The sequence below is a fragment of the Chelmon rostratus genome, chromosome 18 (genome assembly GCF_017976325.1).
Source record: "Chelmon rostratus isolate fCheRos1 chromosome 18, fCheRos1.pri, whole genome shotgun sequence".
Classification (NCBI taxonomy): Eukaryota; Metazoa; Chordata; class Actinopteri; order Chaetodontiformes; family Chaetodontidae; genus Chelmon; species Chelmon rostratus.
Window position 1 is genome coordinate 14,301,953 of NC_055675.1, and position 20,874 is coordinate 14,322,826.

Here is a 20,874-nt window from a genome sequence, read left to right on the forward strand (position 1 = left end):
CAACAACCAATTCCATACATACTAATACCATAAAGTACATGTTGCATAAAGTTTACTGTTTTGTACAAGCAGAAAATTAGGCTATACTAGATGTTAATGAATGTCAAGCGAAGTGCAACATTTCTGCAAAAAGAAAGCGTTTTTGCTCTGATTTTTCATTTTTTTTTTAATATGAACACATCATGTGCTTAAACCCTGGTCTAAATAATTATGTAGTAAAGAACTGGCACACAGTTTGTGCGTGAAGAGTCTTTTTCAAATGTGGAGAAGTGAGAATGTCCTGATATCAGTGTGAACATTAGTGCAGTGCACCAAAAAGATTGTGGCATTGGGACACACAAGGAAAAAGGCTGACTCGACATGCTGACGGTTGAACGAGGGACCAACGTGAGTTCAGAGGGTAGATGTCAAAGTTCAGGTGTATATACGGTCATAGTTATTCTGAGTGTCCCTGGTACAACACTAACATGTGGAGCAGTTTCTCAGTACACGACTGGAAAGTGATGGCTTTCTGTTCAGTTACAGAAGTATATGGAGTGAAATCACAAAAGATTTGAAAAAGAAAGACATCATCATACCTTATCTGTAATTATGACCACAGAGTTGCACAAAGCTATAAAGTCCTACTTTGAGACTGGCGTGGAAAGCCATTCCCATCAGTTTGTCAGCATTTGGACCACTGTGACAGCTGGGTTGCTCATGCATTTAAGGCACTTCATGATTGAAAAATGTCCTAATGTTGGATTGAAACTTTTCTACAGATGCTTCTTTGGAAGGGAAAACTGTGTTGCTGGTTGGAGGAGAGGGACCCCTTGGTGTGGCCCTGCAGTGCCTGATTGAAAGAAGTGGAATGGTTGCTCTCAAGAGTCATTGGACCTCCAGCAGCCTACAGACACAGGTGTGTTTGTATGCGTGTGTGATATATTTTAACACTTTGTTACCCAAAACATATTTTTAGGAATGTAAGTTTTAATCTCTCAGCCACAGTAGATGTAAAATGTGGCTATAAAAAGTTTGTTGTCTGGTCCTTGTTCATGTCTGTGGTCAGCCTGACATTTATTTGTTGTAATTTTCTTAGTCTTTTGAGTATTGTTTGTTTGTAAAGACTTACAGCTAAAGAATTTGCTTCATGCTCCATATACTCAGCCAACGATTGTCATTATTCAGTTGCACCAGTTGCAGTATGTGGAGTTTTAGCGGCTGACCACTTGGAGTCAGTCTCTGCTTTATCAAATGCAGTTGACTTGAGCTGACGTTGGCTCACACTTTTCTTTAGAGTTTTTTTTTTTTGTATTAATTTGCCATAAAAGTCGTTTATGCACATACAGTGGGTGACACATATATTCTACACTGGTTGTTGTTTTTGTAATATGATATGAAAATATGATATGAAATCTTCATATCTAATGTCTTCTCCTTATCTCGTTTCCTAGGTGATGCAGGCTGATGCCGTGGTCCTGTTAGGGGCAGGGAACACAGATGTCCCACCCACCTGGGTTAGACCAGGAGCTGCTGTCATCCGCTGTGAGCCCACCCTCGAGACAGGTATTGTCATGGTCATCACTATCATCCTGCATGCGCTTGAGCAAAACAAAAAGAAGCATTTAACCCATAACTCTTAATATCACATTCAGTGAGCTCATTGCTCATTAAAAAGCTTGACAATGCTTGACATACCAGTGGTGCATGTTTTTACTCAACATGAGCGTTAATTATAGTGTTTTTTGTTGTAGATGAATGTGTCGAGATGTCCTCAAAGTCTGGGTTAGGATACCTCACAGCAGCCTACAGAACACAGGTGAGTCTCTTTGTTTCTGTCTCTGTTCTCGACCGATTCACTTAATATATTCTGCCGTTTATTGTTCTTTACTTAATTCTTTCTGTCTCTCCTTTTTGTGGAGTAGAATGTGGTGCGTAGCTGCAGTCGGTGGCTCCAAGAGCAGCAATACCAACCCTGGCATCTGCGCAGCCTCAAACTGCAGCCCCTGACCCCTGTGCCAAGGTACATAGGATCCTTTTCTCATGTTTTACTATGCCACACTTGAATGTTATAGCAGTAAGGTGGAGTGTGATGTGTAATTGTGACATTTTTGCTTTCACATTGAGTGTCCTGGCCAAGACGATTACATGGCTGCAGACATAAAACAAACATAACAATTTAAGACTGAAAATCAAAGAACTAATCAAGAAACACAAACTTTATGAAACAAATGCCATCAGCATACAAAACATCTGCAATCACTTTCAATGTATCCCGTGAGACAATCAGAGATTCTGGATTGTCCACATATTTGCTGCTTTGAAATGAAATCTGAATGATTTGTCATGTTTTCTGTTGGTAAGTGACATAGAGATTTCCAGAGCTCAGACTCCCAAACCAGTGGACCAGCTGGCTGAGGAGATTGGTTTGCTGCCAGAAGAGCTTGAAGCCTATGGCAGGAGCAAAGCTAAGGTCCGACTCTCCCTGTTAGACCGCCTCCACACACAGCCTGATGGGAAATATGTACTGGTTGCTGGGTGAGTGTGATTTTGACATTAATGCACATAGATTCAGTTACATTATGCACACCAAAAAAGTGACATTCTAACATGTTTTCTTTTTTTCTCGATGGCTAGCATAACTCCCACCCCACTGGGCGAAGGTAAAAGCACGGTGACCATCGGCCTAGTCCAGGCCCTGTCCGCCCACCTTAAGCTTAACTCCTTCGCCTGTCTGCGACAGCCTTCCCAGGGACCCACCTTTGGGGTTAAAGGTCAGCAATGAACACTTCGTCCTTATGCTGATTGTATGTATTGAATGACACATCCTGTCTGAAAGGTATGCTTTCACTTCTCTGTGTTCTCGACCTTTCTTGTGACTACATTCAAGATTCAAGATTGTCTTTATTATCACTGAGCATAGCATGTTGAATGAAATTTGTATTGCAATAAATTAAAGTATACATGGTAATACAATACAGTAATCTAAAACTATATTTTGTAAGACAGCTCTCACAATGAATAACAACTTCAGTCACATTCTTTAAGGAAATGTTTTCACATTAGAAAAGATGTCAAACTGTTTCAAATGGTGGATGTTAGTTTTGAATGAGAATTTTGTTTTTCTTCTGATTGAATACATTGAGTGAGATGTGGACACGGCCAGAGACAGGCGCCCAAACCAGCAGTAAGGAATGTATCAACTAACTGTGTGCTAAGCTATGTTTGTCAGCGTGAGGCTAGCGTTTCATACCCTGCAACATTTTGTGCTCGGGTGGAGTAGTTCACTCAGAGTCCACCACTCAGCGTTCCTCCTTTGTGCGTCCCTGTTCTGTTTGTCTGCCTCTGACTGTGCTACCTCTTCTTGGTGCCTAGGGGGAGCTGCAGGAGGGGGATATGCACAGGTCATCCCTATGGAGGAGGTAAGACACACAAGACACTCTCAGTGCTCCCTAGCAGGACGAGCACAGGCTTCAAAGAGCTAAGACATGCAGGGACTCACGCTAGTTTGCACAAATGTACACACACACAACCCCTGGAGCTGTGGCATAATATTGCCCGTGACCAAAGGCACTGTCTGTGAGGGCAGGGAGGGAAGTTTCAAAGCTTCAGACACATAGTCTTTAATGAGGCAGCCTCCTTTACTCATACCGAAACAGCAACTTATCTCAGCCTCTTCATCTCGACCGCTCCGCCTTCTCACGTCTTAAGAATGTTTTGTTTCCTTTAAATCAGGGCCTCATGCCAAACAGAGCGAATGTGTCATAATATTTTTAAGACCTAGGGGACATGAGATTACTTTGCTAGAGGTTTTGTTTCCTCACCCCTCTCTCTCTCTTTCCTCTGTTTGTTCTTCATTTTTTTTGTTTATCTTGCCCTTCAGTTCAACCTCCATCTGACTGGTGACATTCATGCCATCACGGCAGCCAATAACCTGGTGGCAGCAGCTATCGATGCCAGGATGCTCCATGAGGCGACTCAATCCGACAAGGTGACCGTGTGTTGATGTCGCTCAGTAATTACTTATTCTTTCCCCAATGAAAATGTCAAACTGTTGTTTTAACCTAGACTCTGATATGACACTCCTGATTTTGCACAAAATGCAGTGCAGATGTCACTGATTTGCTGTTTAGATTTATGATTCTCAGTGATATAACAAATTATTTGTTATGTTAATTATTCAATAGTAGCTTTGTAATTGAAATATTTCATGAATGCTTTTATGTGTATTTTCTCTGTATTAGTTGCAAAAATGTAAGTTGCAGTTAACAACTACATATGATTTGTTTTACAGCTCTGTCACCACACGCACCTCAGACAGTGAGCCTCCTTATGTGTACATCAGAGCATGTGAGCGCTGTTAAGTGGTGACAATTTCCACTCCTCACTCACTGAGCGATTTCTTCCCTCCACCTCAAGCCGCCAGCTCAGATTGAACTCCGCTCGCTCTAAGAATAGAAAGAAGCTGCGTTCTATTTTAATTTTGGCTTAAGTAACTAGGCCGATGCGCAAATAAACCATGAGCTTGACAGATTTGTCTTTAAACACACAATTAAATTTCATTAAAAAAACACAACCCAACTCAACTCAAACTTAAGGTTGATGTTTCTTTTTTATTATTATTATTATTGAAAACTAAACCAACAAGTTAAAACAATTCTCTATCTCTTGTGTGTGTCTTTCAGACTTCTGTCAGCCTTAGACCCTCCCACAAACTGAAAAATAAATGTATAAAAAATAAATATATAAAAATGAATATAAATAAGGCACTCCAACTTTAAATCCGTCCAAAATCCTTAAGCATGCGCTCCACTCACATGCTTTGGTGTACATACTACAATGTTTTTATTTTGTGATGACACTTAATATTTACAGGGAAGCCGAAATCATGTGTGCTTTTTATGTCCCAATTACATTAGCAGTCACAACCATAACATCACTGTGCAGCTCATTGTCTTTTTTTGTACGATGGATTCTATTGAAGAAAATATAATTATCCTCCAAGGTGCAATGAAGTCTACTTGATATGCATATACATGTACATTTAATGTAACTGTTTTGCCTCATACCTCATAGGCCCTGTTCAATAGACTGGTCCCTTCAGTGAATGGAGTCAGAAGATTTTCCCCCATCCAAATCTCCAGGCTACATGTAAGTCTGAACACTGCACTGCCAGAATCACTAGAGTCATCGCTAGTGACTAGCCAAAAACTGTGCTTTCGTCCACTAGAGGACCCCAGTGAGCCTATTTTAAAAATTACCCTTTCCTCTCCACCATATCCTCATCTCTAAATATTTGTTTATGCCTCATGAAGCTGCTGTATGTTTATACATCTACAAGTAACACTGTTTTATGTTGTGTTGCTGAAGAATATCATATATTAGTAGAGTAAGTACATTTGACAGATATTGTGGAGATAGGAAGCAGAAGTTTAAACAGAAGTCGGCTCCATGTTTGTATGGAAGTCTCTGGGATGAGAAGTTAAAAGGACTATAAAGTATTTATTGATCTTAATGGAAGGGTGAGAGATGAAGAGTTGTGTGTTTTTTAAATAGAGCACTTCACGGCGAACCTTTTGTACCTGACAGTGAGTTGATTGCCTCAGAGTCATTTATTTAGTCTGGATTTGTTTTTAAAGGTAGGGCAATACTGTGTCTAGCTGATAAGGAGATAGCAAGAAAAGTATCACTACCTTTCTTTGAAATGAAATGTAGAAATAGTCAGATAATCATAAATTGCTGTATCAAGCAGTAGTGCCACCGCTGGGACCGAATTGTGGGTGGATGTGGAATCAAAGCCAAAAATTACCTGAGCATCACTTCTCCAGAAAGCCTTAAAAATGATCCCATTAATCGCCTTTCTCTCTTCCGTTCCAGCGTCTAGGGATCAATAAAACAGACCCAGCAGCCCTCACAGCCCAGGAAGTCAGCACCTTTGTCCGTCTTGACCTTGACCCTTCCAAGATTACCTGGCAGAGAGGTATCTATAGGTGTACAGCGGTCCACTCTACATTATTTCTGGCTGAGTGACTACCATTTTCTCCATAGCTCAAACAAGAAAATGTGAAATATTTGGCAGAATTTGTTATGGTTAAAGCTTCATCTGTGACTTAACACATTTAAACTGCAGCACATTTTTTACACAACATATTTTTTTATTGAAAGAATGATGCAATACAGGTTGCATAATGCATGACCTTTTTTTTTTAAATCATTTTAATGAACAAAATAACTTCTGGCCTGCCATGCCTGTTTAAGAGTTTGGAAGCATTTTTGTGTTCTCTTATCTTGAGATATTTTTGTAAAATGAAGGTCGTGTAGACAAATTTAATTTTTTCAATCATAGGGGCAAATATCCATTTAAGAAATTATGTGTGGCCTCTGTGCAAACATTTACATTTTATGAGCCCCAGTTTAGCACATGATGATTAGAAATGAACCCTCTTCAGTGCTTTTGCCCAGTGTTTCTCAAACAGAGCCGTACCGAATTTGTCCTCTCATTCAGTTGTAATTTTGTTTTGATTGCCTAAAGGAATCAGTTGAGATTAGAATATAGAGATCAGCCCTTATCATCAAAGCTAAGAGTGTTTTTTTCGCAACATTGTGGCAGCAGGCAGATCAGGAGAAGAGGGAAATTTGTCAGGAAACAGTTTTTACCTTCTCATTGCTGTGTGCAGTGACAATATGATCAACATACCAGGCAGCGTGGTGTTTTATTCACTAAAATCACTAAGGTGATGTTATATGGCATGTCAACTGCACAGCCACAAGCAATTTGATTTGGACAACGATGATATATATGATTATATTTTATCTTTGCGTTCATATTTCTCGCTGACACCTTTCCTTTGAAAATGAAATAGTGATGGAAATTGCTCGAGTATGATTTTCCGCAAGCACAGAGACATATTCTTATCAAGATCAATATCATTACCATCGCACAAATGTAATTAATATGAAAGAAGACACAAACATCACATGATCCTTAAATCCTTTTATTGTGCCACGACTAAACAATGTCACATGCTGTCGTGAGTTTGGCTGGATTTTTCCAGGTTTGAAGTTTGGTCTTCACTGCAGTGTGCTGGTATTGTGGTCAGTGAAAATGAGCTAAACCACCTCTTTCTGGCCCATGTGTTCATACTGAATTAACACATGTAAGATAAAAGCGATGCAGTCAGCAGCCACAGGATAACAAATGTGGGTCTGGTAGGAGTGGGAGTCGCTACCTCAGTGGTAGATGTGTTGGTTTAAAGTTGTCAGTGAGAACAACCAGCCGGGTGCTGCAATGACTGATGTGGTATTTACTCCTGTGGCTCCAGAGGGCATTCTTAAAAGACGAACCCTGGAGATTAAAAACACATTTACCACCAAATGTTGCAAGGTCGTGACTGTGTGGCTGTGTGTTCATGCAACAAACCGTGTTTTTTTCACTTTTCCTGTCATTACAAAGCCAACACGAGGACAATGTTTGACATGGTTTTCTGGCTGTTCGTAACAACAGTGTAACCACAGAGCAACCCATTTCTAGCCACTTTGAGTAGCCAATAGCATAAGCACTTTCAATGTGTCAACACCTACTCACAATAAGAGATTAAGATCTCTCTTTTTGTCAGTTATTGGGTTTATGTTATGTGTGTGTCTGTGTGAAAGCCTGTGGCTATTCAACATGTGTGGAAATGGATTTTTATAGTCAGGCTATAAAGTCAGGCTGTAAAGGCAAAATTCTTATGTCTGTCTAAGGTGTCAAATGAAGTTATATTCACTATATTTAAAGTTAATGTGTCTTGGCTGTCATTGATGCCAGTTTTCATACGCAAAGGAGAAGAGTTTCTGAGAAATTTTACAGAAATAAATCTTTTTCTTTTTCAGTTCTCGACACAAATGACCGTTTCTTGAGGAAGATCACAGTTGGACAGGCAAGCACCGAAAAAGGACAGATTAGAGAGGTATGCAGCAATCACGCCTTCACAGTCTTGACTCTCCTGAATGTGTGACCTTCCTTTAAAATAGTTTCACCTGCCGGCTTGGTTTGTGTATTTTCACGATAACCAGAATATGAGTATACTAAGGCATCCCCTAATCCTAATAAGCTACATACCTGTTGAGTGCAAATATTTTCTCCTTTTCTCACACAGTATGACAAACAGTGATTTCACTGCAGGTCCAGTGCAATGGCTTTGCTGGTGGGAGTCACAAACATGGGTCTGATATCCTTCTTCGTCTTTCTATTATTATTGCGGTGGCATCTGCGTTTTTAGATACTCGCGCAGTAAAACTAGAGCTAAAAAGACTCTCCTTGCACACTCCTTTCCAGTCCCTCCTCTGGCCACAATTAACTCCTGATGTATTTCACCCATATGTCTGTAGTAATGACAGCTAAATGAAATCCTGTAAATAAACACTTCACCTCAATGGGAAGCAAGCAGGCCCTAAGTGAAAGCAAATGTTTAAAGAAGGAGAGAAAAGACCCACCCATCCTACACACACACACACACACACACACACACACACACACACACACACACACATACACCTGGAACAGCCTGGCTGCTAGTTCAGCATATGCTTACATTTACAGCCATCAGTTCATCCATTCTGTTTCTCTTTCCCTTCCTCTGTCCTCCACCTTTCTCTAGCGCTGGATACACTATAGCCCCTCAGGGTATTATCACTGGGAGTGGGAATAGAATTGTGTTCCTTGGTGGATTGATGTGGTTTCAGTTATGTTTCTTTTTTTCTGGTGATTGTGAAATAGAGACCACTTTGGTTTTCCATACTCTTCCCTGTAGATTGCCCTCATTTATTCATTTTCTCTCATTTTTTTCTGTTTGTGTAACATACATCAAGACAGAAAGTCACATGAGTTTAACTTGTTCATTGTTTAATTTTCTTCCCAAAGTCAATGCTCCCAAAACTAGGCCATGTTCATAAGACTTGTATTTTCTTGCCCATGTGATAAAGCTGGTGACTGTGGTGTCTGGATAATCTCTTGTCTGCCAGTCACTGTGGAGCGTTGCCAGTTTCCTTCCCACGCTGTGGTCCTTCAAATCAGTCTGGAATGAGACATTTCATTCAATCTTAAAACTTTTCCTCAGTAAGAAGTCAAATTTATTTCAGTGTGAAAATATAAGCACTTTGCTTTGCACCATAGTTGCAGACGTTCACGCAATTTCATGAATAACAACCATGAAGCAGCAGAATTTCTGCTTGGCTATTTCGTGGTTGGTAAATTGTATCAATGTTAAGATCCACCGAGCAAATATTTGAATTAGTTTCCCTTGTGGTTTTATATATGTACGATCTTCCTTCTCTCACACTCCAGACTGGGTTCGACATCACAGTGGCCAGCGAGATCATGGCCATCCTGGCTCTGGCAGACAGCCTGGAGGACATGAAAAACAGACTGGCGCGCATGGTGGTGGGGACCAGCCGCTCTGGACAGCCTGTCACCGCAGAGGACCTGGTGTGTGTTACTGTGTGGTCTTTTCATGTAGAGAGTGTGGGAACTTTAAACCCGACTGTCCCACTGTTAGCCTATCATCACTGCATCTCACAATTTGAACATGAAAGTACTGAGTCAGCTCCAGTTTTCTCCTTAATTCAGATAATGGAGAGACTTTCTCTGACATTACCATGTTGAGAAAAGTGTGAAGGTTAGGTGTGTTTATATTGAACTATCCAACTTTTTGGTTGGAAAATCTGTGGCGTTGTGCTGGTTTGAGATTTGACTGCCCAACAGCCTATTAAATCCATTTTTATTAATAAAACTGTAATTTAAGAAAATGCAAGAACTAGACAAAACATAAATAAGTGAATTAAACATCTTTAGCACTTTGACAACAGATACATGGAATGAAGAAACAGCAAGAGCAACAGCAATTAGAGAAAACACTGTTTTCTTAAGTTTCTATTGTCCTGCATTTTCTTGTGTTTTGTGTATTTCCTTGCTTTTAAAAATCTGCCTTGCCACAAGTGATTTATAGAGAAACAAAGACAGAGGCGGTGATCTGAAATCATGGAAAAATCGTGAAACGTGACTCCTCCTCATCATCATCATCATTTAGTCTCTACTGTCCTTTCTGCAATTATTATTTCAAACCTGCAGCTTTCCAAAATGTCCACTTCCACTCTCCAAAACAACACGTCTGATCTAGGTGTAACCTGCGATTATGATGTTAAGCAGAGTTGTCGCACCTCTCACCGGATCCCTCTGTGGGGTCAGCTGGCTCTGGTTTCCCATAGCCAGCAGCCTGTGTTGTTTCAGAACCATAGCGGAGGGTCCCCTATAAGGTTACATTAGTCTCTTTGATTAGTCTGGATGCAAAAACATCACCACACCTCAGAGCCAGCCCCAGTGAGGATGTGGTCTCTAACTGTGTGTAGACTAATGTGTGTTCAGACTGCTGACGAGGCATGTTTTGGCCAGCAAGCTTTACCTGCAGTGTTTAAGCATAAAGGACCTACAAATGGACTGTAGTGCCATTTATCATCTGTATAACCATCTGGTCATTCTTTACATAAAGGTCAGTTGTTTGTATTGGTGAGGTTAAATCTCTGTATGAATGCTGATAAACTGCTCATGTTTCCAGTCACCTCCCTCATATTTCTTTTCTTTCTTCCTCTCCGTCAGGGTGTGAGTGGAGCGCTGGCGGTGTTAATGAAAGATGCCATCAAGCCCACGTTGATGCAGACCCTCGAGGTGAGACACGCACATAACCCCACTTAAATAGTCATTACCCTGCTCAACTAGGCGTCTTCTGGTGAATATCTTGTAGAATAAATAGGTTGGCAGTCCACATATGCATTAGACCTACCTCTACCTCTGCTGTCAGAGAAAAGAAAGGAAAGAGAGAGAGTGCTCCATTAAGAAAGGATGATAGATTGAACTTTTCCTCCCAGGGTGCTTTATCTTAATAGGAGTTTAGTGTGTGTGGAGGGACAGGTGGAGCTCTCAGACAGGAGGCCAGCCCATCCTGAATTATACTGTCTGAGGTTTAATCTGATGACTGGTGTGACGACTTGTACCCTAACTCTGCCTCTCACAACATCTGGCTTTCATTTGGCTTTTGAGCCATTACTGAAAGGACATGTGATCGCAAAGGCACATAAATGGATCTTGCGTGTACACACACACCCCCACACACACACGTATCATCAGTGACCCAAAGCTGTCCCTGTGCAAGAGGAAAAAGCCCAACCCTCAAGGTGATGGATGGAGCAATAGAGAAGAGTTTGGAGATTTAATGGACTGAATGAACATATACATATATAGTCTTGATCTTTGGGCGATTCTTGTACAGCCACTTAAAAGAAGCTCCAGATTTATAGAGGCCGGCCTGTTTAACTAACTTATCCACTGAAGGATGAGCATGTGGACGTGTAAATCATCCATGTACCATGGGACTGGTATCATTCACTTCCTGTGCTCATTGTGTCAGTAGGCATAAAATACAAAGACTGATAGAAAAATAATTAATTTTAAAAGATGACGTTTTTATTCAATAAACGGGTTGTTCTTTTATCTATCGTCTGTCATTGATAGTCATTTTTAAAACAGAAATACCATAAATTTCCAGTTTTCAGCTTTTAAATGGGAATATTTGCAATTAAAAAACCTTCCATGGTGTTAAAGGAATAGTCTTTAGGTTTTAAACTGTTGGTAAAACAAAACAAGACAGTTGGTTCTGTCACTGAACTTGTTTTTCATTAGTCTCTGAGACACTGGGTTGTGCGCCAAAGGTTTGCTGCCCAAGCTAAGCGCATTTTTCTGTTAGATTGATTTAAATCATTAAAGTTTACAATGAGCACAATGTTAGCAGTCATGCTTCTGCTAACAGCTTTGTGTTTTTGTTGCAGGGCGACTTTTCGTTTGTTTGTCCTTTGCTGGTTTTGAGCAGAAAGCTTGATTACATGGCTTTTGGGTGGGGAAAATAAACACAGGCTGAGTGTAGAGGGGGTGGAGTGTTGCATGCAGCAGAGATTTGGTTACTTTCTGTTTTTTTGGAGGAAGCATTGCGGTCCTGTTGTGTGAAACTGTTTCCTGTGTGCGTTTCCTGTGATTCTGGTCAGGGAGCTGGTACTGGGACCGACTGGGCCTCAGAGCTCCATGAGAATTTTCCATCGAGCTTGACCGCCCGTGCCCTTTATGCCCTCTTCGTTTGTGATTGTGTGTTTTGAACACGCACGAGAGCAGAGTTGGCACGTGGAAGCTAGTATGTGTGTGTTAGAGCATGCATTTCTGTGTTGTTTCACATGGGGCAGGGTTTGGAGGAGACGCAGCACAAGAGGAAAAGGGATAGTTTTTGAACCCACTCGCTGTGTACGTGTCTGTTAAACAGACCTCAGTCATTCTGTGCGTTTTTCAAACATCCTGTGTACGTGGAGTTTCACTGAACTGACTGCATGCATCTTTCCCAGGGTAAGGCAGACAATAGCGTGGACTGTCAGACCTGTGACTAGCAGCTCTCAGGTTTGAATCCTTCTCTGGAAATTTAGGCTGGGAATTTTATGAGTGTAACACAGGTCTGCAGCTGGTGTAGCGGACCGTACAAGAGATGCACAAGAAGAGGAAACAGTGACATGATCTCCCATCTTCCTGTTTTTGTTCGTTTTCCCTAGTCTTCATAATCCTCTTGTTCACCAGTTGAAGAGGTGACACACTCACCTCGACTTTTCATTTATTTCCACGTTCGTCACCTTGTGGCTGTTTTCATGTCCTGAATCGCTCCCCATGTACTGGAAAGAGCGTAAAGTGTGAACTGGGTCAAGTTAAAGTTCAGGAGTTGAAAAGGCACACGGCAATCCACGTAATGTATGACGTTTGTTGACTTTCCATTCGAATAAAGAAATGGACGTGTTATTGAATGGAGAACTTCACTAAAAGGATGTTTTTTTGTCATTATATGGTGCCCTCATTCTCTCCGTTTCCTTCTAACTGACTCTTTTTCACGTATCCCCTCTTTCTCTTCGTGCAGTTAGATGTTCTCCTGTAATCTGTACCACTAGTTCACACAGACAAAAAGACAAGCGGCAGCGTTTGTCAGAGCCTTGCTGTATGGCTGATTTACTCCTCCGAGGGGAGGCTGTTTATGCAGGCAGAGGGAGAAGTATGCAAACAAAAGCTTAGAAAATCATGCAAGGCCTTCCCATCCTTCCTTTTTCCTCCCTCTCAAGGAATTCACATGCGGTGTAACAATAGGTCAGCTGGCTTTCCCCAGTTTTCTCCTTGACCAGTTTTCTCAGTAATTTCCTTTTTTAAAGTCTGTCATGAGAGCAGCGGAAGGATTATGATCTTGAGGAGCAGACCTCTCCTTGCAGCTGCACGCTTTGATGCCCCGCCTTGTCTAAGGTGGATGCACACAGCAACGAATCTTTGAATAATTCAGAACAAATGTTGCAGCACTTTTAGGTCTGCTGCTCGGGAGCTAACAGCAGCTGTGAGTCTTAGCCAGTAGTAGAAAGCAGCAGATACTGAGGTTCTGTTTAAAAAAGTTCCCCCAGTACTTCTGAATACGGATACATGTATATTTCAGTGAAGTCTCTCTGGTTCTATTACAGAAAGCTTGGAAGTAGCCAAACCCATGTAGTTTCATTTGTTTTAAGATTGAAGCCCTTACTCCATTTATAAAAGCTGATCTTCAGGTTCAGGTCTGCATACTTCTGATCAAGAAATGGTCTCTCTTACGTCTGTGGAGGTGCAAACATTCAAACAGTAAGGCCTGACAATCAAAGCGCAGGCCTCTCACATTTACACCTCACTTACACCTGATACTTAAAACTGGGTCTGTATCCAGATATGTGGATAATAAAAGATCTGATTTTGCCTTACTCGTTGTCCTCATTGAGATCAGATCTTTGTCCTTTTTAATAATTGGAGGCGTGTCTCTTTCAGCCTTCTTGCTTGCTCGCTCTTAAAATTTGAACCACTTAATTAATTACTTCATATGTTTTCCTTATGCAGATAACATGTCTGGATACAGATTGCATTTTAATGCCAGGAGTAAATGAGGTCTTACTTGAGCTGTGCATGTTTAGCATGTGATATGTTTATCACATGTGCTGCATTTTGCACAGCCTCACTGTAGTGATTATGTTCATAGTTGCAAGGTGAGTAACTGGCTTGAGTGTCTACCAGACACAGAAAAGCAGCTTTAAGTGCGCTTAGTTTGTGTGTGCGTCCAGCCTTAAGGAGTCATCTAAATCAGCAGGGGAAGGAAGCCTGGGCCACAGTCAGGCTGGCATGCCAGTCAAGTAGCTCTTAACTTGAGCCTACTGTTTAGACAAACACAGTTCAAGCCAAAGTGGATCCACACTTCAGCGTTCATCCTGGATGTTTCTGAAACATGTTGAATGTAGTCTGAATAAGCCCTGATTGAAACTGCGTTTCTGTGGGTTTACGCTGTTTTCTCAACTCCTCCTGCATGTTTGTGTGCCCCTCTAATTGTTGCAGGGTACGCCAGTGTTTGTCCATGCTGGGCCCTTTGCCAACATCGCCCATGGCAACTCCTCGGTGCTGGCAGACAAGCTGGCTTTGAAGTTGGTTGGACGGGATGGCTTTGTGGGTAAGAGCACACAGCCCGCACGTACAGATCACACACACAAGCCGAAACAGATGCACAGCCACTAAACCTTTGGGGATGACAGACAACAAGATGATAGCTGCAGTGTCTAGGAGCCCCAGATGTAGAGGATTTTAAAGTGAAAGCTTCCTTGGCAGGGCAGATTAAACTATAATTTACTCTTTACCTCAGTCATGAACTTCAGCTCGCAACCTTTGGCCTACATTCGTCTCAGTTCTGGTCCTAGCTGTGGTTGATCTGCCTCTGGCTGACTGGTGTGTTGTTCTGGTGGCTTGCTGCTGTGTAACTTTCTAGGAAACCGGTGGAAAGATTGCATAAAAAAAAAACACAGGAGGGAGGAAGGAAGCTGATTGATAATCTTAAGAGCCCCTGGAATGCTTTAGAGTAAACCACACTAATCCCTTCAACGTCAAAGCATGAGTATTTCCATTTTTATCTGTCTATCTATCCCGGCTGCTTTCTTTCTGTCTTCATTTACCTTGGCTGCAGAAATATGTTTGGAATCTATGCGACGTGTGTTGTTGAGTTTGTGGGGTTTGTCAGGTGAATTTGATGTACACGCAAATCTGGTCAAGGCTTAAGTTCAGGTATGCGTATGTGAGACAGAGTGCAATAACGGGGAAAAAGAGACGGGTGTCTCTTTGGGCATAAACAACATTTACACATGCCGTCACCTGTGAGCTGTCCAGATGTGTTGGCAGCGTGAGCAGAGTTGGATTTCACAACACTGGAGCAGAGAAGCAGGGGAGGCTTGTATTCTAGTTTTATACCTCCAGCTCTCCACCCCGCTTGTTTTCCATCTGTCCGACTCGCTCCCCCCCGTCCCCGTCTGTGTGTTTGTTACCTGACTCTCAGGTATGCCAGGAACTCAACCTCCCTCCTTTTCCTCCCTCGGCAGCTGGGATGCAAACCACCCCCCCCACTCCCTCCCAGTCGCCCTCCCTCTCTCTCAAGCTCTGTGTGATACTAGAAACTTTGCCCTCTTTTAACTGGCACCACTGAAAAGAGTAACAGCTTAACAGTAAAGTTAAGAAATGAATATTTCTGCACACACAGTCTGAATTGACAAATCAGCTATTTTGCTTGATGTAGTTTTGTCATAAAGCTAAAGAATAATTCATGTTTGAATTATGAAGTCTGACAGCACAAGAAATTAGCTGTCAGACAATCGGTTAGGTTGTATATAAGCAAATAATGTAGCTTGAAAATTTAAACCAGGTTTGAAACCTATTTGCGAATTGATATACCCCAATATCACACGCCTCACAGGCCTTTACAGTCTGTACAGCATACAATGCCGCCTATCCTTAGACCCTCCAGAAAACCCCCTCTTAAATGGAAGAAACCTCAGGAAGCGCAATAGAGGAAGGATCCTTCTTGTACGATGGACATAAATGCAATAGATTTCATGAAGAGGCCGTAATATCAAAATTGCAATATGGAAAATGACCATCATCATGATCACCTGATTCCACCCGTTTCTTGTCCCATTGCTGCTTTCCCAGATCTCAGCAATCAACTTGATGAATGCAATTATTCTTCCAGTCTTTTAGAGCTGCAGCAATTCATCGATTCTTTGTCTACTCCTAAATTAATCTGCAACTGTTTTGCTAATCGGTTGATCAGTTTAAGTATTTTTTTAAGAAAAAGAAGTCAACCTTCTCTGATTCCATCTTCCTAAATGTGAATGTTTTCTTGCTCTTTACTCCAGTAGACGAGGACATTATGTTGGGCTTTGGGAAGGCTGATCAACGTTTTTCACCATTTTCTGACATGTTATAGACCAAATGATTAATTAATCGAGAAAACAGATTGATCAGCAATGAAAATGATCGTTAGATGCAGCCCTACAGTCTTTGAACCTGATGTAACCACACCACAGTGTCTTTAAGTAATATACAGCTCAGTCTAATTATATCTGAAAGCTGCTTTCATGTGGCAAAGGGAATTGCGTGAACTTTTATTGAACTCGGTGAGGGTTGTTGGGGGGGGGTCTACTCATGGCCATGCTTCATCATGCTCCGCATTATTGTGGGTTTTTCAAGTCACTTTGGAATCCGGACTTAAAATGGAGAAATGCAACTATTGAGGGGGCTGCAGTGGGATGAATTCCACATGCCAGATGTGAGGGATTCCTGTATCATTAACAGTCTGGACTAGTGAATGCACATAACTCCCCGATCCTGACTTACTGTACGATTTCCCACACAGCAAAGCCTCCCCGAAGCTAACATTCAGCACGTAAAACATTTGACGCTCTACGTCCTTTCTGACACCACCTTTCAAAAAAACATCTCAAGATGTATACAGTTCCTGCTTTCTTAAACTTAAACAAGCATTTCATCAAAATGCTGAAATGGGTTTTGAAAGACACTGTCGTCAAGAGATTTGTTCTGATTCCTTTTCTAGTTTTCTAGAATTTAGACAAATTGCCTTTAAATTTTCCATCCTAGATTTTTGTATTCAATGTGCATTTATGCACTGGTTAGTAAAATCAGAGTCAGCCAACAATATGCAAACAAGTGGATTTATAAGGTAATTAATAAACACCAATTTTTTAAAATCAATCAAGTAAAAAGGTCTTTTCAAATATAAAGATTTGCTGTTTTACTCAGTTTTATATCATTTTAAAATGACAGTCTTAATCGAAAAAATAATCAACAGATTAATCCATTGTGAAGATCATTAGCAGCTCTGCTAATTACAACATGACTTATTGTGGAAAGCGTTAACAGGAAGTAGATGGCCGTGTTGATCTAGCCTACTTTCCAGCCTTTTTATTGGTGTTTTTATTGGCAAGGGCACTGATAACCAGCGCTTGACTGGTAGTAACACCATCCAGCTCTCTTTTCACTCACAACATCACTGACCTCTTCTTCCCCTCTTGCTCTCTGGATAGTTCAAGGTTGTCACACAGAACAGGAAGCTAGCAAGTGTTTCCTCATGACACCCTCTGGGGTCAGTCTCCTGCTTGGTGAAATGTCATAGTGGAAGGCCTGTCGCACTCGCAGTCTTTGTTTTCATTCCCTTTCCCTCGGCTTATGCGTAGCTGTGCCTTGTTGTGAATATTTGATATGAGTGGTCCTGTACTCAGCTTGTGGGACATCACACACATTTATCGAAATATCCACAAATCCCATATCTAAGAAAGTGATTTTCATTGGCAAGCTGAGCCAGTATAGAAAGCCAAACTCCAGTGTGGTGCTAATGAGAAACATTACACTCTGTCAGCGGTCTGTGGTCAAGTAAAGTCTAGTTACATTCTTGTGTGCATCCCTCAGGCTTTATTTGTTGCTCTTTACACAAAAAGTCTTGTTAAGATGGAGTTGCTGCAGCCAAGCCCCCCCAAACCACGATTTCTGCCTAATATCAATATTGTCATTTATATTTCCAGAGACTGTTAAGTCCTAGTAATGAAATTATGTTTTTTTCTTTTTGCTGCTCTCCTCTTGTTCTTGTCCCCAGATGATCTTCTCGTCTCTATCATTTAGTTTTGTTGTTTGTCTCTTTTCTGCTTTCTTTCTCTCTTCCTCTCTTCTTTCCATCCCTTCTTTGGGGTATTTTTACTCTTGCATCTATGGAAATAAGTCACACTTTCACTTGTAATGCAGAGAAACCGCACATAGCCGAGTTACACATTTCTTCGTGGAAACACTTGTTTTCTTACTAAAGCCTCAGAGAAATGTGTTTTATCAAGTATCAGCCACAAGCTCTGGAAGCCACAATAGATCACTATTTTCTTACCAAAGGCCTCATTCGTATGATGTTCTCTTGTAACCAAACAGTGAATGTTCTGTATCCTTTTCTGCTTTATTGAGTTTCATTTATTGATAAAATGCATTAAGTCAAATTCAATTTTTTCCCCCGTCTAGAATCAATAACCTAATAGATTTTCCATCCTAAAGGAATTGATGCACATCATTCCTGGATCTGTGACAGCTTAACTGCTCTCTATAAAATGTGCATTTACTGTATAGATCAAATCTGTGCATGCGCTCTGCCACACACACAAGCACGTAAAAGACATTGTCATAATTTATCACATTAATTTCATTTGTTTCCTGACGTGCTTCCTAGTCACATTTCATCATTATCCTTTTAATTGAATGAAATGTTTAGGGGGTTAGCTCTTGGTCATTGTGTCCTACAAACAGGCTGCCCACACATCGATTATGCAGACAGAAGGTGGATGCAGCTGGTTTGGACTTGCGTTCGACAGCATACACCTTTAATTGGTGGAAACAGCTGTGCTGGACCGCACAGTGACTTCAGGGAAGATGTTGAGAGTGAGGAAGGTTTTGGCCTGCTCCCACAGTTGGAGTCAGCAACTGATGCTCTAGTGGGATGTAACTTATAGATCTTTATTAGAATAATAAAATGGTTATATCCATACTAAATCTTGGCAGTTAAACCAAACCGCACTGTTGCTCCTTCTGCCTTAGCATTGTTGAGTTCTTATGTAACTGCTGTGATTTTCCTCTCCCTGTGTTTGAATCTCCTGTTTATTTCCATTATTTTTAATGAGTTTCTTCTAAAATGTGCCTCATTTTCTGACTGTTCTGTTTCTCTTTTGTTGTGTTAATTTTGGATAAGTGTTACTGGTTGAAATTGACCTTTTAGGCACAATTAGTGTTTTAGTTTGAGCTGTACATCAGACTACATTGGAGTGTTAGTTTTAGCCCTTCACTGTCATTTAAACTGTTTTTACAACAAGCTTTAGCCTGTTCAAACACTTGGTTCATTTGGTTCTTACCAAAGCAAAAAGTAATTTTGTATTAAGGGTTCAGCTCTTTCTAATGTACCATGAGTTGTCAAAATGTGTTGGACAGCATAGTTTAGACATCCACATTATATGGACTTGTGGGAGAAAATCAAAACAAACTTTATTCCTATCCACTGAAGCCTTTACTGGTCCTCTCTGGTGGTTACAAAATACTCATGAAGCGTGTTACTCAAATTGGACTCCATTGTAATAAATACTGACTGGCAGCTAGAAAGAAGGAAATAGCATGTCATGTCACGTCCATTTTATCTAGTTTAGCTTTTGAATTCATAACTGTGTCACATAACTGCTTCATGTTGAATTTACACTGCAAAGAAACGGCACCAGAGTGCACTTAGAAGCAGATTTACTGCCTTATTTGGTGGTATATGTGCAGTTTTCTTTTTTTTTTCCCCCTTCCAAGGTCCAACTGACAGTATTTTCATCAGGCTAAACAAACTGCACAAAATGGGAAAATAGAACAGAAGTTGTTAAAACTTAGTAAACAAGTAAGGTGTGAAACTTCCTCTAAAATCCCACCAGCAAGTGTTTTAGTACAATGGTGCCACACACACATACGCGCAGTCCCACACACATACACACAAGTAACAGGAAGCCTTATCTTAACAAGGCCGTCATTCCAGGTGGACTATTTGCTTTGTTTGGAACCCATTCAAGAGGCCTGTGTGCAGGGCCGTCCATATCAGAGGCCCTCTGTCTCTTACAGAGCCCTTAAAGTGAACCCATTTCTCGCCCCATGATTCTTTAAAGATGTCTGACCGAGCTCACATGTGCAAATAAAGTTTATACAGGAAGTTTGGAGAAAATTTGTATTAAACATTAAATAAAGAGGTAGAGAAGGATACAAGTGATGAGTGTAGATGGATGACTGGCTCAAGATCAGGTCAGCTTATGTCAGCTATTGCCCTGAACTTCAATAGCTATTTTGATTTCTCTTTTCAGTATGGATGCTCTAGCTGTGTTTTGGTGCAGAGAATTGACTCTGCAAATGCAAAGTCTTAACCTAAAGAGCACAAACAAAAGATGGGAAAGTGGGATGAAAAATGTTATTCAATCGCTGTCTGTTTGTATGCTGATCAGAATGTTAACAGGCACTCACTATTGTTAGATATTTCATTTTGAAGTGGGAATGTGTAGTTGTGCTTCCATCAGCTTTCTAAAAACTTCCTTCCCGGTTCCTCACAGTGACAGAAGCTGGTTTTGGAGCAGACATCGGGATGGAGAAGTTCTTCAACATTAAATGTCGGGCTTCAGGGCTGCAACCAAATGTGGTGGTGCTGGTTGCGACTGTCCGAGCGTTAAAGATGCATGGGGGTGGCCCAAATGTAAGTTACCACAACACAGATTGTTGACACACGTCAACAAAACACTCCAGACCAAACACTGATGTGTCTGAATTGCACTGAATAAGTACAACCTTACAATTACCACCTCGCCATCTTCTTTTTCTCTCCATCATGTTGCCTTAGAATATGATAATGTCTTGCAACCTGGTATTTACCCATTCTTTTTCTCTGATGCAGCAGAATT

At 41.1% G+C, this 20,874-nt stretch overlaps 1 protein-coding gene across 1 annotated transcript in view; it reads left to right on the forward strand.

Annotated features, from left to right (window-relative positions):
* The window catches only part of mthfd1l (methylenetetrahydrofolate dehydrogenase (NADP+ dependent) 1 like), a 38,072-nt gene that overhangs the window by 4,053 nt on the left and 13,145 nt on the right, over window positions 1-20,874 (forward strand). The window contains exons 7-21 of the mRNA XM_041958297.1: window positions 762-898; window positions 1,434-1,545; window positions 1,734-1,798; window positions 1,905-2,002; window positions 2,344-2,517; window positions 2,617-2,753; window positions 3,355-3,401; window positions 3,863-3,970; window positions 5,056-5,130; window positions 5,857-5,959; window positions 7,852-7,928; window positions 9,305-9,445; window positions 10,613-10,681; window positions 14,432-14,543; window positions 20,530-20,669. Coding sequence (XP_041814231.1) covers window positions 762-898; window positions 1,434-1,545; window positions 1,734-1,798; window positions 1,905-2,002; window positions 2,344-2,517; window positions 2,617-2,753; window positions 3,355-3,401; window positions 3,863-3,970; window positions 5,056-5,130; window positions 5,857-5,959; window positions 7,852-7,928; window positions 9,305-9,445; window positions 10,613-10,681; window positions 14,432-14,543; window positions 20,530-20,669 — 1,595 coding nt within the window. The remainder of the gene's footprint in view (window positions 1-761; window positions 899-1,433; window positions 1,546-1,733; window positions 1,799-1,904; window positions 2,003-2,343; window positions 2,518-2,616; window positions 2,754-3,354; window positions 3,402-3,862; window positions 3,971-5,055; window positions 5,131-5,856; window positions 5,960-7,851; window positions 7,929-9,304; window positions 9,446-10,612; window positions 10,682-14,431; window positions 14,544-20,529; window positions 20,670-20,874) is intronic.